General features: G+C 41.5%; 1 protein-coding gene across 19 annotated transcripts in view; it reads left to right on the plus strand.

Annotated features, from left to right (window-relative positions):
* Positions 1 to 15367, plus strand: part of cac (calcium voltage-gated channel subunit cacophony) — an 87759-nt gene that overhangs the window by 42537 nt on the left and 29855 nt on the right. For 18 of the 19 annotated variants that reach the window (XM_034326429.2, XM_034326428.2, XM_034326430.2 and 15 more), the window contains 11 exons: positions 5006 to 5120; positions 5367 to 5761; positions 10048 to 10151; positions 11250 to 11405; positions 11539 to 11759; positions 12736 to 12839; positions 13672 to 13787; positions 13991 to 14050; positions 14127 to 14228; positions 14608 to 14820; positions 14902 to 15329. In XM_034326429.2, coding sequence (XP_034182320.2) covers positions 5006 to 5120; positions 5367 to 5761; positions 10048 to 10151; positions 11250 to 11405; positions 11539 to 11759; positions 12736 to 12839; positions 13672 to 13787; positions 13991 to 14050; positions 14127 to 14228; positions 14608 to 14820; positions 14902 to 15329 — 2014 coding nt within the window. Of the gene's footprint in view, positions 1 to 5005; positions 5121 to 5366; positions 5762 to 10047; positions 10152 to 11249; positions 11406 to 11538; positions 11760 to 12735; positions 12840 to 13671; positions 13788 to 13990; positions 14051 to 14126; positions 14229 to 14607; positions 14821 to 14901; positions 15330 to 15367 lie in introns of those variants that run through there. The other variant, XM_034326447.2, reaches the window with a different exon arrangement.

The raw sequence follows: 15367 nt of genomic DNA on the forward strand, positions 1-15367 counted from the left end.
GGGTGATGGAACGGGATATTCAATCTAGAATCTCGCGAAATGTGACTCTCGACGAGAAAGTCTTTTTCAAATCTGAACGAAACGACACGGTCGCTCTCGATGTGTCGATAATAGTGTCATCGATCTATTCTCGTTTTTACATCTGGCTACCAGAGAAACGTTAGTAGAAAGAAAGCAAAGAAGTATGGTGAAAGTTAAGACGTTAAATTGAATCGTTGGATGGTCGATCTGTCGAGTATCCTTCAAATCAACGTAGTCTTTCGAACGTGTCTAGTTATTTTTTATAGAAACACCGTAGTCAAAGCATGAAAGAGGCTAGTTAGGATCGAATCATAGTCACTAATTTAATGCGGTGAAATTTGAAAGAGAAACCAAAAATAGAAGTATATTACAGAGTGTATCGAGAGCTCGGAATGCATAGGATGAAAACGAATGAAAAATCTGTAAAACTCAAAGCGGTGGTTATAAATTTCGTTAGTAATATAATGGACACATTTGCCGGTTAAAAAGTGAAAAAATAAATCGATGAAACCTTAGCATGCTATCAATAGCAAAAATAACGCGATGGGTGCATTAAGTCTGCAACCAGGACACGTGACTCGTTCAGTAATAGCGGCAAGGCTATCGAAGCCGAGAATGAAGCGTTAAAAAATCACGAATCGAAGTGTCGATAACTAAATTGAACGCAAATAAAAAGCGCTTTTATCACTTACATTTTAATAACGTATTTGAAAGGAAAGAAAATCTCATCCCTTCGCGCAAACTTACATTTCCATTTTTAAAGAATCCAACGCTAGTTTAACCAAACGAAGGATTTATTTGTTGCCTGCAAGTATCACGAATCAGTTAGGATAAAATCTTGGCACGATATCTCCGAGCAGTACGATTACCATGATGGTTCGATGGGCTCTTTCTACGCATGGAAGTAAATAATTAAGTCGATCGCGCGGGTCATCGTGTCACTCGATACCGAGCATAAGCGGAGCGCTGCATCGAATCCCCCGAATGCCATTACCTACGTGCCACGACCTAGATCTACATACGCACTGCCCACCAGTGCACTGGGACGTGTGAACGCATTTGCTACAAGTAGAAAAAAAGTTCCTTTATTTGATTTTATCACAGAAAATAGGGGTGATTATGCATCTTTGGTTTTTACAGGGTCATCTGTTTTAACGTTTCGGAATGACCTTGGTGGGAAGGTTCGCGTTTATAGGAACTTTATGGGAAGTAGATTGAGTACGTTACGAAAGAGTCTGTATATAAAATGTAGAGTGTGAATAAAGCTTAAAAGCGTAAAGAAGAGAAGGCTGTAAGGTGTATACGGGGCCGGTGTATCCACGATGGTCGTGGCTCGCTTGACGTCACTGAGCAAAATGGCGGCCGTGGTGACGTCACCGGGAGGGGGGACCCCCTCTGCCGAGGTGGCTCCGCAACGTCGGTCGACGATAGCCTCGATATCGTACGGATGCCAGAGAATCGTAGGAGGGTTTTAGGGTGTCGGAAGGGTCGGACGGGTCGGACGGGTGGGCGCCGCGCCGCGCCGTGACGCTAGCTGATTTTTGGCAGGATCCTTTCGAGCATTCAGAGGGCGACGTTAGCCGGCTTTTCGGGTAACGATCGCGGCTTCTACTAGCTGACGCCACTCCTCGTCCTCGTACACGCGTTATGGAGTCTGCTTTTCGACCTGGAACCGCTGGACCGGTTGGTCCAGCTTCGAGGAATTGGGTGACGATGGTTTGACCGATGTTGTTTCTTGGATTTCTTCGATCGATCCATTGTCATTTGTCCACGTGGTAGGGAAAAGTAGGGACACGAGTCGGATGCATCATAGCACAATCACTCTGTAGGCTTATTTGCTATATACACCCACAGCCAAGAAATTTGGAAACATATTTGAATTGTTTTAAAAAATAATTAAAAATGTACTATAAGTGATTCTTATGCAATGCAGTTGAATTATTTATTTAAAAAATCTCTTTGTTTCCAAACTTCTTGGCGGTATTGTTGCTGAACAATAGCATAATGATCGTGATTGAAGAAAAAATTGACTTGTTGGTTGTGAGAGAGCCCTTATTGTTGCGCACGTGGAGCAGAGCGGCGATTGGACTGAGCACCTTGAATCCCTGCGATCCAGGGCGGTGGTAGCGGCTCGGCTCACTCGAGCTACGATCCTTAGCTGGCCGCCAATTCGACCCTCCTCCCTTCTTTTTTCCCTCTGCCCTTTCTTCCGCTCGAATCTCTTCCTCTCGACCGTTCTGTCGGCTGAACGTTAACTTCTATTCGTGGCGCGTGGGCCGTGCTTCAAGGATGAATCGGTGCTGGAGCACTGTATATTTAGCCGTACGTTGCCTCCCTACCATGTTCCATACGTCAGGGCTGGCCAATTCCCGCCCTCCCAGCAGGGAAGTTGTCCGAATACTTGGACAGGACTGTAGGTAGCTTCGTTAGAGGATAGAGTCTAAGTTATCTTGAAAATTTCAGTCACCATGATGCCTATCGCGCTTCGACGTTGAATTTGAAGGATATTTTTCTTTTCTTTTTTTTTTTTTTTTCGAGAAACTTAGGAATAAAAGAGTCGAGTGTCGGTGGCTGACTAAACGACTTCTGAAAGGGTTAACGCGAGAATCATGCAGACCGATACAAGAATTTTCAAGGGGATCCGTCCGAGCGCCGCGTGTCACGTCTTTCATATTGATTTCCCGAAAGATATTAATAACTCTTGAGAAGTATCGTCGATAACTGATGAGCCATAATAAACTTTTAAGTGTCGTCCCAGTTGCTGCGAATAGACACTAATCTCTATGCTCCTCGACGCTGAAAGATTTCTCTATCAGCTGGTATGCGGAGCGAAACGATCGAAAATCGGTATCCTCTCTGTTGCCTCTCTTCGTGTTACTCCTGAACACTTTAAAAAGGGATAAAACTTGAAATTCTAAGAACCTATTTTCTCTTAACAAACTACTTTTCATTAAAAAAATTGCAATCTCTATAAACTTCATCATTAAGAACGAATTATCGATTCTTCTTCTTTTTTTTTTTTTTTCTTTTCATGGTATTGTTCAGTAGTCAGAAAGTGAAAAGGCATCTCTTTCAACACGATAGAATAAACTGAAACCGAACCATCAATTCATGAAACGTTTCAATTAGATCGGATTTTGGTAACGGCATTAGTCTGACCATTAGCCGACCTATTCTACTGAACTCTGATCCGTCGCGAGCACTTTCAATAAACAAGATTCCAAGCCTTTCACGAACTCGAACGTTTGTAAACGAGACTATGAAACGGACGATTTTTTGGTTCGTTGTTCGTATTAACCATTATGTATTATGAATAACAGGAGTTCTACATACATTTATGGTTATCGTTTGATAATCATCAGGACACCATTCTTTCTTCTTCCTCCTCTAAATCATTCTTTCATTTCGATGCTTGATAACAGATAACGATCGAAAGGGTGAAATTCCGAAACTTTTTGTACCGTATATAATCAGCAATTGGTTGCACTTGTTGCTGTCGTAATAATAACGAGGGAAACGACGAGGGAAAAGTGGAATTAGGCAATCGTTTTTCCGGGGAATCGTTGAAAAGCAGTGTAGATTCATTTTCGAGAGTATTATCGATCTTTCCGTTACGAGGCAAGCTCTATCAATTATTCGAAGGCTCGATTTTAATAATTCAGAGACGCTCGGCTGGAGGCAGAAACGAACGGGCAATCTGGTACGAGGAGTTGCTTTCGATCCGACCGCGTTTCCTCGCGTTTAATGACTTTATATACCGTGTTGGAAGGGGTGTTTTAAATTCGTTTAGAAGCTAACGGATTGCATCGTGGCAACTTCTCCCCTTGAAATTGAACTGTCCGTCTGGTGTTGGGCGCATCTAATGGTATCTAGCATGCGTTGAGCTTTTATTTTTTTTTTGTGTGTTTTATAACAGATTTGTAAGAGGAATTATGGGATATACATCATTGCTTGCAAGCTGTAAGAGCGATCGTTACATCGATAGTAACGTTGTTATCGTTATTACGACATCGTGGCTGACTGATAATGCCATGTTAATGCGTTTCGTATGTAGGAAGTATAGCGTGGGTGGTAAATTATCCTTGTCAACGGTAATGGACCTCGTATATGCGGTTAGGTATATTAAATTAAATCGTTATTAATTGGTCGAGTTACTCGCTTCTGGAGCTCCCAATTACCCTCGAAGATTTTGTAAAGTTGGAAAAGCAAAAGGAAGGTAGATGGAAAAATTCGACCAGCTATTTACTTGAGAAAATCCATCGAGTAATTCATTGTGCATTCTCAAGATTCAATAGTAGGCAAACTTGAAACGTCAATGATGTTGCTGTATGCATCGAATAAACGGGCCGAGTGTCTGTCTCCATTTGAATAAATCTCGGAATTAATATCTCTATCTGGCATAGCCGTAAAGAAACGGGGACACCATTTGAAGAAGCTGACTCTTTGCCATTACAAATCGTGTATCATTCGATTACTCTCGTTGTATCGGGGTAAAAAGGCATCGAGTCTCTGGCCTTCTCGAAAGAATTTAAAGAGTACTTTAGGCCAGGAAAATCATAAATGCAACTACGATCGATTCGGTAGGGAATCCTTTTCTTCTTTGATAGTAATGGGTAATTGGTTTTATGCAACACCCTGTATACGTTTCGATAATCGAGGGGTCGCGGACATGCAGCAGCATGCAGGGATCCTTGTCACGAGTTATTGCATTACCGGCTACCTTGATTGCACTTTCCTACGAGGAAAGGCCGTGCATACAGGCGGGGGATCGTAACTTTGCAAAAGTCTCGGCTAATGCAGTTAATTAATCATAGCGACGCGTTACACGTTCAGCCATTAACGACCTCTCTCGCAGGACATTTCGAAACGTGGAGTTTCCCGAAGTCCGTGTCACTGCTGATTCGACGTTACGCTTGGCTATCTTTATTATCGCTTTGAATTTTCTCCAACAACTAACAAGCCTTGGTGTTCGTGTGCTTTCCAGGTTGGCAGCGCAAGAGGCGGCACAAAGGGACCCTGGATACGCGAGTCAGTACAGGAGAAGGCCGAGGTTGGCCGGACTGAGTGGTCTCGGTGACTGGACTAGCTTTGGAGGGGAGGTAAGAGCCAGCTCAGCTTGAAAAAGCTTCGTCTGAGATATTCGTTAATTGCGGCTTCTCCTCTTACCATGCCGCTCACCCTGTTCGCGAATTATTCTCCCTCGTTTTACCAGCTTCTTCCTTCTTGTTGCACCACCAGTCCCCTCGAAAAAGTATCTTCCTTCCGATATATGTAATTTAATTTAATTGATATTTAAATAAATAGTAGGGTGAAAGGAAAAAAAACAAAAATGTAAATGCAAACAGGTACCTGGTCTGGTGGACATGGCGCCAGGCCGGGATCAGGGCGGAGGGGCGGGTGGCGGTGGGGGAGGCGGCAAGGGCACCACCTCGTTGTTCATCCTGTCGGAGGATAACTGCATCAGGAAGCATACACGCTTCATAATCGAGTGGCCGCCCTTCGAGTACGCCGTCCTGCTCACCATCATCGCCAATTGCGTGGTCCTCGCCCTCGAGGAGCACCTGCCAAAGCAGGACAAGACCATACTCGCACAGAAGCTCGAGGCCACGGAAATCTACTTCCTCGGCATCTTCTGCGTCGAGGCGAGCCTCAAGATCCTCGCCCTTGGCTTCGTCCTCCACCGTGGCTCTTATCTGCGCAACATCTGGAACATCATGGATTTCTTCGTCGTGGTGACCGGGTGAGAGGACCATTTTCTATCTTATCTATATCGTGGTTCTTTTTCCTTTCTTCAAATATTACGTCTTTCGGGTTAACTTTAACCAACCGGTGATCCCTGTTTTCGGTATCATCAAATAAGAAATATGCTTTCTGCGTCTATAACGATTTTGTAACAGTGCTTATTTTTCGATAAAATACACCTAAAACTATTTCCAGTGATCGTCAACTTTCATACTTATTGTCAGTTCGAAATAGTCTCACCCCTTGAAGTAGTACAGGTCACTATGTACGAGAATGAAAATTTGGTTAAAATTACGGACAACCGAAAACAGGGATACGCAAACGATTCGCGAGAAGTCATCACTGGTCATATCGTTTCACCCCTATACTCTCATTCATCGCGTGTTGTCACGGTCACGATTCAACCAAAATTCTCTCATTCCCTCCCTCGTTTTCTCCTCCGTACAAACGAACGACCGCATTCTTGCTCTTTCCACACTTTCTCTCTCTCTGTCTCTCTGTCTATCCTTTTTATTGACACTCTTGTCCACCTCGAAACACGGTGTTCGAGCGAAGCAGACAACACGGAGAGGAAAACAGTGGACGAGGAGAATGTTTCTTGGTCAGGCTCCCTAAAACGCGTTATCTCCGTACAAAAAAAAAAAAAGAAAAAAAAACGAACCAAACAGACCATAATCGCGATTAAGTGACCAATCTGTTTACGGAGAAAGCCTTTCTAAAATCGATATGTTCTTTGCATTTTCTTAAGAAGAAACAATGATTGATAGAAATAAAATAAATTGTCTGAACGAAGCATGAATGATAGAAAGGATCTTTCTCCATAAGCTTAAGATTTAAAGAAAAGAAAAAAAAAAAAAAATACACGTCGATCGGTTTCTACGGCCGAACAGATAGATTCTAGAGTAATCCTTGGATTAGGTCGATGACCGTGTTCGCCGAAACAAACGTGGACGTCGACCTGCGTATGCTACGTTCCTTCAGGGTCCTCAGACCGCTAAAGCTGGTTTCGAAAATTCCAAGTGAGTCTAGACAAAAGTTGTGCGCAAAACGGCGGCAAATGATTTGCAAATGCCGTCATTGTAACAGTATAAACAGTATAAACACAGAGTGCAGTAACAGAGAACTCAGTCGATCAGCTGATTGATTATCCATTACTAAAACCAAATTGAAATCTTTTTTATTCTTATATCCCCGTTGTTCCTGGCAGTTTGTTTGTGCGTTCGACTAGTGTCTCCTTGTTAGTTTTAAACGTTTCTTGATATTTTTTTAATCAGACACACACTCTTAGACTCCCGTCGATCATTTAGATTCTCTGTCAGTTTCTGTCTGTCTATCTGTCTGTCTATCTTTCTCTGTCTCTCTTTGCTTTAGTTGACACGTTGGGTGGACGTTTTTTAGTTCTGGCAAGCAAGATCGGCATCATACTTAAGCTAACTTAATATAACAGTATCTGCGTGTGTACTTGACACTTTTCTACAGGGTCTATAGCTATATCATCGTAAACAGGAATGATTGTTTGCGTAAAGGCGTACTTTTCTTTTAGAGAAAATTCATATCGAACATTACTTTACGTGATTGGATTTATTTAAATGGGGCACGTTCGGATACATTTGAAAATTAATTTATTTATTTTCAAGCGAACCGTTGATTTGGGATTAATTCATCGAGCTTCGGTTAATACTTATAAAAAATATATATTAATTTGATTTTTACTCAAGAAATCAGCCCATTTACGATTGCACCACGATCGAAGCTGGACCCTGTATACAGGGTGAATCATGTAGATACGTTGAGTCTTTCTACTAATCTATGCCTTAGTTTCCATCCTTTTTAGTTTCCTTCTTTAGTTTCCCGATTGAAACGTGTGGTTTTGAGCGTTGCGTTCCGTTTGATCGTTGATTGACCATCATCACTTTAGAGGCTATGGGTGTATTAGATCAGTTGATTGACGCTAGATGATCGTTGACAGTTGATCGATATTAATTCAATTCAATTATACGTATATTTATTATATATTCTGTGTCCACGTGGTTTGCGTAATCTCCAGTGTCTCTCTATATACATTTTACACGTAATATATAACTCTATACTGTCTCTCTCTATTATAATATAGAAGAGTTGCGTGAAATATTAGTCGCTAGCATTTATTATTCAGTTATTTTAGATCTGTCTTCTCTATATGCACAAGTTGTTCGTACTTTTTAGAGCGTTTTAAACGACGACGAATTAGACACACACGCACGTTACACACATGGGGGAGAGAATCTTGAACATTTCCATCGAAAGCTTCGATCTTTCGTTTTCTTTTCTTCTTTCATTTGGTCGCTACTATAAAACTGAACGCGAATAAGAGAGAAAAAAGAAATCTATATGCATTTCCAATTAAAAAAAAAAAAAAAAAAAAGAAAGAAAATTATTATTTCTGTCAAATACAAACAACCATAGTAAAAGGACAAGGAGAAGTTTCTTTCAACGTCAGTAATGAACATTTACTTGAGAAAAACACACGCACACGCTCACGAAAAAAAAAATTAATTAATTAATTAAAAGAAGAAACACAAAAACAGTACTGGCCTGCAGGTGTCATTGTTGAATTAGCAGTCACTGACTGATAGAATTGACCTTAAGTTGAGTAAAAACAAATACGTACGTGTTCTAGAGCAAGTAAAGTATTCGAGCAAGCTCGTGTTTGCTATTATAGAAAAGTCGTACCTTTTAGACAGCCTCGAGGGACCGAGACTTCTAGATCTAGAGATTTCTTTAGACCTTACCGAGGTGACCCTCCACCCTTTCCCTTTCCTTCAAACTTCTCTCTTTTGTGCCATTTATTAAGAAAAAAGAGAGAACATTGCAGCAGAAGCATTGGGATATGAAAAAGTTGTTGATCTTTGGAAGCATCGGGGGTATGGATTCACCTCTTGAAACGTGAATGAAGATCTCGTGGATCCTCTAGTTTAAGATACCCTTCTATCCTTGCTTTTTTCATTCGTAGATTTAATGAAATAGTGGCGTGTATAAGGGCTCGAACACGAGAGTAGTTACGTTAGGGTGTTGATACTTTTGAACATTCGTCGTGGTCGTTCACGATTCAAAGACGCTTCTTTATTCATCTTTTATTATAATATTTTATTGAAATTCTAAAGTGGTATAATGCGATGACCGCGACGGATGTTACATTTATAACATCCGTTAGAATAAAGTTGCAGCCGTTAGAAATATATTCAGGGGTGTTTAAAATTAGCGAGTCGCGCGAGTAATTTAATAACAACTTCCTCTCCGCTATCGAACCTCTTTTCTGGTAATTACATCGTAAAACATTCACCTTCCTCTCATAGTTAACGCCATTCTCGGTTATCGATGGGTATTTTGTCAATTTCCTGTAAATATTCAAATGATTACTTCAAAGAGCCTATAATAGTCGCGTTAAATTTTATTTTCAGAAAAATAGATGTTGCTAGCTAATTATTACAATTAATGCCTTGTGAAAGATGAATCGTTCTAATTAACGTTTCAAGCCTGTTGTAATTTCGAACGATATTCAAAGCGATTGTTAGCCCATCGGTAATCATACCTCCCCGCTTCCACGCTTTCGATATTTAAACATTCTCATTCAATTCCGATCGTATCGATAATAAGTCAAATTGATTCCCTTCGAAACCGTTCAGTTCAGTCCTTTCGCGAGGATAGTTTAAGAGGTAATCCAGCGATGCGCTAATTCGATAAGCTAATCCAAAGCTGCGAGAATCGAGACTCTAGCTTCTCAATCTTTTGTCTTTGGGTACGCTCGTAGAATCAACCCGGGACTAACTTTGGTCCCATTTCATCCTATACTACTCAAAATTGTCTTATTTAACTTGAATCTGGCTGCTAAATTACAGAGTTACACAGTCTGTCAATGAAATTTCCGTAGACCTCGTAAAACTTTCAACGTTGTACAATTTCGATTAGTTACGAGAATAATGCAAATGTATTATTTATTCCTTTGCTCAGAAATCGTACAACGTGACAAGCTATACGGGACGTTTTTTTCATCGACTGTAACTGAAATATCATTATCCATGAAAGTTGATTTAGAAACGAACAGTTTAAAAACGATAGAGTCGTTCCTCGACCAGAGCATCATCCCGTTAGAGTGATATTCATTCCCAGAGTTCCCTCGGGTTAGGCCATAGAAACGCTAGTTAACCACCTAGTTGTGTAGTCTAAGTACTTAAGTAGCCTGAGTATTAGTGTAATAGAGTAGTAAGTAGTAAAGTGTGGCGGGGTGTGTGTGTTTTGGGGCAGGTTCATCACGGCGTTCTCGCAGGGCATAGAACTGGATATGGATCTGCGCACGTTGCGTGCGATACGCGTGTTGCGACCGCTCAAACTTGTCTCCGGCATACCGAGTGAGTAGCGTTTCAAATACAATCGGCCACGAAAAATCCAGCCGAAACGAATCAAAAAAAGAAAGAAAAAAAAAAAAACAATTGCCTCTCGTTAATCGTTTCTCTCTATCGTTTTCTATTTCATTTATTTTTCTTTTTCCTGTTTTCTTTCGCCAGCCAACGATTTTTCCAAACGGATCGATCGATCGGCTGGCAGATTACGCGACGATCAGTTGAAAATGTTGAAATTTTACACGTGAGCGAGCGATTTATATATTTTCCTTTTCTTTTTTCCTCTCTTTGGTTATTTTATTCATTGAATTAGAGGAAGCAAACGCGAGGCACACGGTGCTCGAGGAACGCGCGTCGATGGCTTTTATTTCCTGGCGCCTGGAATTCGGATACTTCGTGAGTCGACTGGATATCCGTTCCTTCGGAACGTTTCTATTTATCGATTTTAGATACTGCATAGAAACGATTACGAGCGAACCGATCATTTATTGTTTTTTTTTCAGACACGAAGCTCGTAGATCAGTGTAGTGTGATATTGTTGCAGGTACGCTGCCGTTCATAAATATCCGGACACTTTTTTTTTTTTTTATCTTCATCGAAATGAGAAATGTACCACGTGTAATTTATCGAACGACAAATAGGTCCTCTAAAAAAAAATGTCCGGATACTTATGAACGGTATCGTATATATTTCTATATCTTATATCTATATATTTACACGTAGATGCCTTGCAACGCTAGAACGATTATTTTGTTTATACGTAGCACCACCCAAATAGATCTATCTTTTCAGAGTTGTATGCTGTGTCCATGTAACAACGAAGTATCCCAATTGTTTAGCCGCTAGAGTAATCGGAGAAAGAAATGTAACGAAACGAAAGTTTTTCACGGGGGTAAAAAGCGAAAGAAAAGAAAACGACCGTGAATTGTATTTAAATATAACGAAACATGTACTTACGTTTGTTCGTATCCGCGCGCGATTCCCCGAGCAGCGGAGGGAAAAATGGAGAAAACGCGACACGGTTACCGGTCGAACAAAGAACACGTGAATCGCTCCGTGGAATCGTTGGTTGGACCTAATTACTCCTGGCGAATTTTTTGCAAACAGGTCTCCAGGTGGTGCTCAAGTCCATCATCAAGGCGATGGCGCCGCTTCTGCAGATCGGCTTGCTGGTGCTGTTCGCCATCGTGATATTCGCCATCATCGGTCTCGAATTTTATTCGGGAACGTTGCATAAAACGTGTTACAGCATCAGGAATATCAGTGAGTAAACCCTTTCGTGGAGGGTAGTTAACTGTAGTAAGGAGTCTATAGCCTTGCCACGCAGAAACGATCGATCGATCAGAGAGTATAATCGTTTAGGGAAGACAGAGTATCGATATTGATTTTGTTTTAGATATAATCGTGAAGGAGGGCGAACAGGCGAGTCCGTGTAACACGGACAACAAATCCGAGGCGCCTTTCGGGGCGCACGTGTGCGACGCGAATGTCTCGACGTGCATGGATCACTGGGAGGGACCAAATTTCGGCATCACCAGCTTCGACAACATCGGATTCGCCATGCTCACTGTCTTCCAGTGCATCACTATGGAGGGCTGGACTGCCATATTGTACTGGGTAAAGCAAGAGATATGTCCTTCAGTGTTAAACTTCTACTCTCTCTGTTTTCTGTTTCCTTTATTTTTTTTTTTTCTTTTTATTTTTCACATTTTTCTCGTTTTTCTTGTGTCTCGAACTCCGTGCACGAACGTGCTTCACGGTGGGATCTTCAACGTCATATTCTCGGTTTTCGATCTTCGGGAATTTTTTTCGTCATTAATAATCATTGGTCAGTCAAACGCCTTAAAAGTGTCCATATGGTAGCTTTAAAGGATTTTTACTTTTGAAAATTTTTCTATGTATAAAAATTCATTAGAAAAATGAAATAATTGACTGATCACGTTGAAAAACATTCTCTCTATCATTCGATGTGTGTACCTTTGGCCAATTGCTTGCTCCGTTCGTTATTATTTTTTTATTTTTCGTCCTTTTTATTCCTAAAATTGTTAAACATCTAAATGTGACATCATTTCTCGTGTCGATCGTTATTCTTTTCTCTGTATGCCGTGTTTATTCGTACATGTGTTTTGCCCGATAACGTTTCGCTTCCGACGATTTTCACGTTCGTTTACCGGAAGTACCTCGGGAGAAGAACCGCTTGCAGTTGTTACAGCTAACACTGACGTATATGTTCACCTTGCTCAGTATAACACTGTCAGTTTCAGCCCTCTTTGTAAATCTCTTGGTGTTTAATCGTATCTTTTCTACGCTTCGTTCTCAACCAGTTTGCCAGAATCCGAAGAATTTTCTTCTTCGATTCTGCGCGTGTTAACGCTTCGACGGTCGTTTTAAAGAAAAATATCAAAGTAGTTAAAAATCATCCTGACCGTCAAAGTATTAATATTTCATGTATAAAATTGTATCGAAGAAAGAGAAGAAGCGTAAAGTGTATCGATGTTTGAATGTCGTGGCAATATTTCCTTGTATGTAAACGGTGCATCGTGTTCGTACACGTAACACCATGAACTTCACGTGGCTCTGGTGAAATTTGCAGACAAACGACGCTCTTGGCAGCACGTACAACTGGATTTACTTTATACCATTGATCGTCCTTGGCTCATTCTTCATGCTGAACTTAGTTCTTGGTGTCTTGAGCGGGTGAGTATATTCATTCTCGATTTCTTGGCCCCGATTTCCGATCGGTCTCTTTAACATCTACCACCTGTTTCTTGTTTCTTTACCACCGATGGGTCGTTCACCGTAACGATACCTCGAATCGTTAGAAATCTATGCAAATGAATATTGAATTACATCCTTGTAGAAAGTCGTCTTGTCGTTCTGTAATTTTCCTCGAACGTTACAGCACGGTAAAACGTTATTTTTACACGGATGCATCGGTGATTGAAAGGTAATCGTAAAGGAACGACCAAGATTATCATTGTTTCTCTTCGTCAGGGAATTTTCAAACGAAAGAACACGCGTGGAGAGACGGGCGGCGTATCAAAAAGCAAAGAGAAAACGTCTGTTCACGACTGCGTTCAGTTCCTACTTAAAGTGGATCACTCAAGCAGGTCTCGAAACGATCGATCTTCCCTTAACTTTGTCGCGCTAGCCGTTTTCCCGCTTCGATGAGAGGATCTCGTTAGCGAAGCCAGTAAAAGCCAACGTTTATCGCGGAGATACTCTATAACACGCAAACTTTCCTCGTAGGCGTCGCTAATCTCAAACTTCTGCCTCGATAAAGTATTCTCTGTAAACGGCTCGAATAGATGCGAACCTATTTAAAACATCGAATGAAAGAAGGTTCGAGACTTGCGCTGTCTCAGGGCAGATATAAGTTTTGAACCCCTGTGTTTCGACTCCTTAAAATAATCCTGTGCTTGATCGAGTATCAAATCGTTAGAGTAACGCGTATAAAATAGTAAAGATCTGTGAAATGTAGATCCTTAGCTGTATGTAACGCTCGTTGTCATCTGTGTAACGCTTGTAGAGAGTTTGCAAAGGAGAGAGAGAAGGTGGAGAACCGGCAGTCCTTCCTGAAATTGCGAAGACAGCAGCAGCTCGACCGTGAACTGAACTGTTACCTGGATTGGATCTGCAAAGCAGGTTAGAAAGTCAACGTGCCAGGGCTGCCTATCGATTCTCTTATCGAGCACCCTTTACAGCACCCATCTCCTTAGGCCAGAATCTTGTACCCTTTTTTTTTATTCATCTTTGCTAGAGCTATATTGCTCGCGATTCTTTCTTCCTTTTCATTCAAACAAACTCTGTACTCGTCGCGTTCCATAAACGTTTCTAATAATTTGTAGAGGAGGTAATACTGGCGGAAGAAAGGACCACGGAAGAGGAGAAAATGCACATATTAGAAGGTTCGTGTTGACGCGTTTAGAATAATCGATGTTGAAATATTTAGAAGGTGTATGGAGAGAGTTATTTGTTTGACAGTAAGAAGAAGAGCCGCGGCGAAAAAGAAGAAGCTAAAGAACCTTGGCAAAAGCAAAAGCACGGATACAGAGGAAGAGGAAGGCGATGATGACCAGGACGATAGTGAGTTGTATTTTTCATTTTTCAACCCGTTTCAACATATTTTAGTTGGTCAACTTTTATTCTGTATCGACATGTGCTACATATTCTCGCTTATCGACGTTACAATCGACATCTTGACTAACTGGTCAGATGGTCTCGCTAGCAGCGTTCGCGTTCTTTGATCTTTTCCTTTGAATCGTAACCCTTTGGCTGGGACGCTTTTCAACTGAAAATTCTCCTCTGTGTGCGGAACGTGTCACCGGAATCCAGTTCAAGTGCTCTGTAAAAAACGACTGCTAGCGGTAGAATATTGCAAAAGAGCAAATACATACTGCAATAAGAGAAAAGAAAGTGAAATTAAAATATGAAAATATAACGATCGATCGGCTTGCGTTTTCAGGACTCTCTAGATCTTCCTATTTCAAATCGAGGGAAAAGGAAGAGGGTACTTGCGTGCAATTTTGGCGGGCAGAAAAGAGATTCAGATTTTGGATACGAAGCTCGGTGAAATCGCAAAAGTTTTACTGGTTCGTCATCGTTCTTGTGTTCTTCAACACCGTCTGCGTGGCCGTGGAACACTACGGTCAGCCTCCGTGGCTTACCGATTTCCTCTGTAAGTAGAATCTTTTATTTGTATTATTAAAAAGTATATATCATCAGAAATTCAAAAGCGATTGTCGTGAAATGTTGACAGATTACGCGGAATTCGTGTTCCTGGCCCTGTTCATGCTGGAGATGTTCATAAAGGTGTACGCTCTCGGTCCTCGCACCTATTTCGAGTCGAGTTTCAATCGTTTCGACTGCGTGGTCATCTCGGGATCGATCTTCGAAGTGATCTGGTCCGAGGTGAAGTCCGGCTCTTTCGGCCTCTCCGTCCTACGTGCCCTTAGACTCCTGCGAATTTTTAAGGTCACCAAATACTGGAAGAGCCTGAGAAACCTCGTAATATCGCTGCTCAGCTCGATGCGTAGCATCATCTCCTTGCTCTTCCTGCTCTTCCTCTTCATTCTCATATTCGCGCTGCTCGGTATGCAGCTGTTTGGCGGTCAGTTCAACTTCGAATACGGCACACCGCCCACTAACTTCAACACCTTTCCCATCGCGCTGCTCACTGTCTTCCAAGTAAGTTTCACACTCTCTTTTATACTTTTTAACAACTT

Source organism: Osmia lignaria, chromosome 3 (assembly GCF_051020975.1).
Source record: "Osmia lignaria lignaria isolate PbOS001 chromosome 3, iyOsmLign1, whole genome shotgun sequence".
NCBI classification, from domain to species: Eukaryota; Metazoa; Arthropoda; class Insecta; order Hymenoptera; family Megachilidae; genus Osmia; species Osmia lignaria.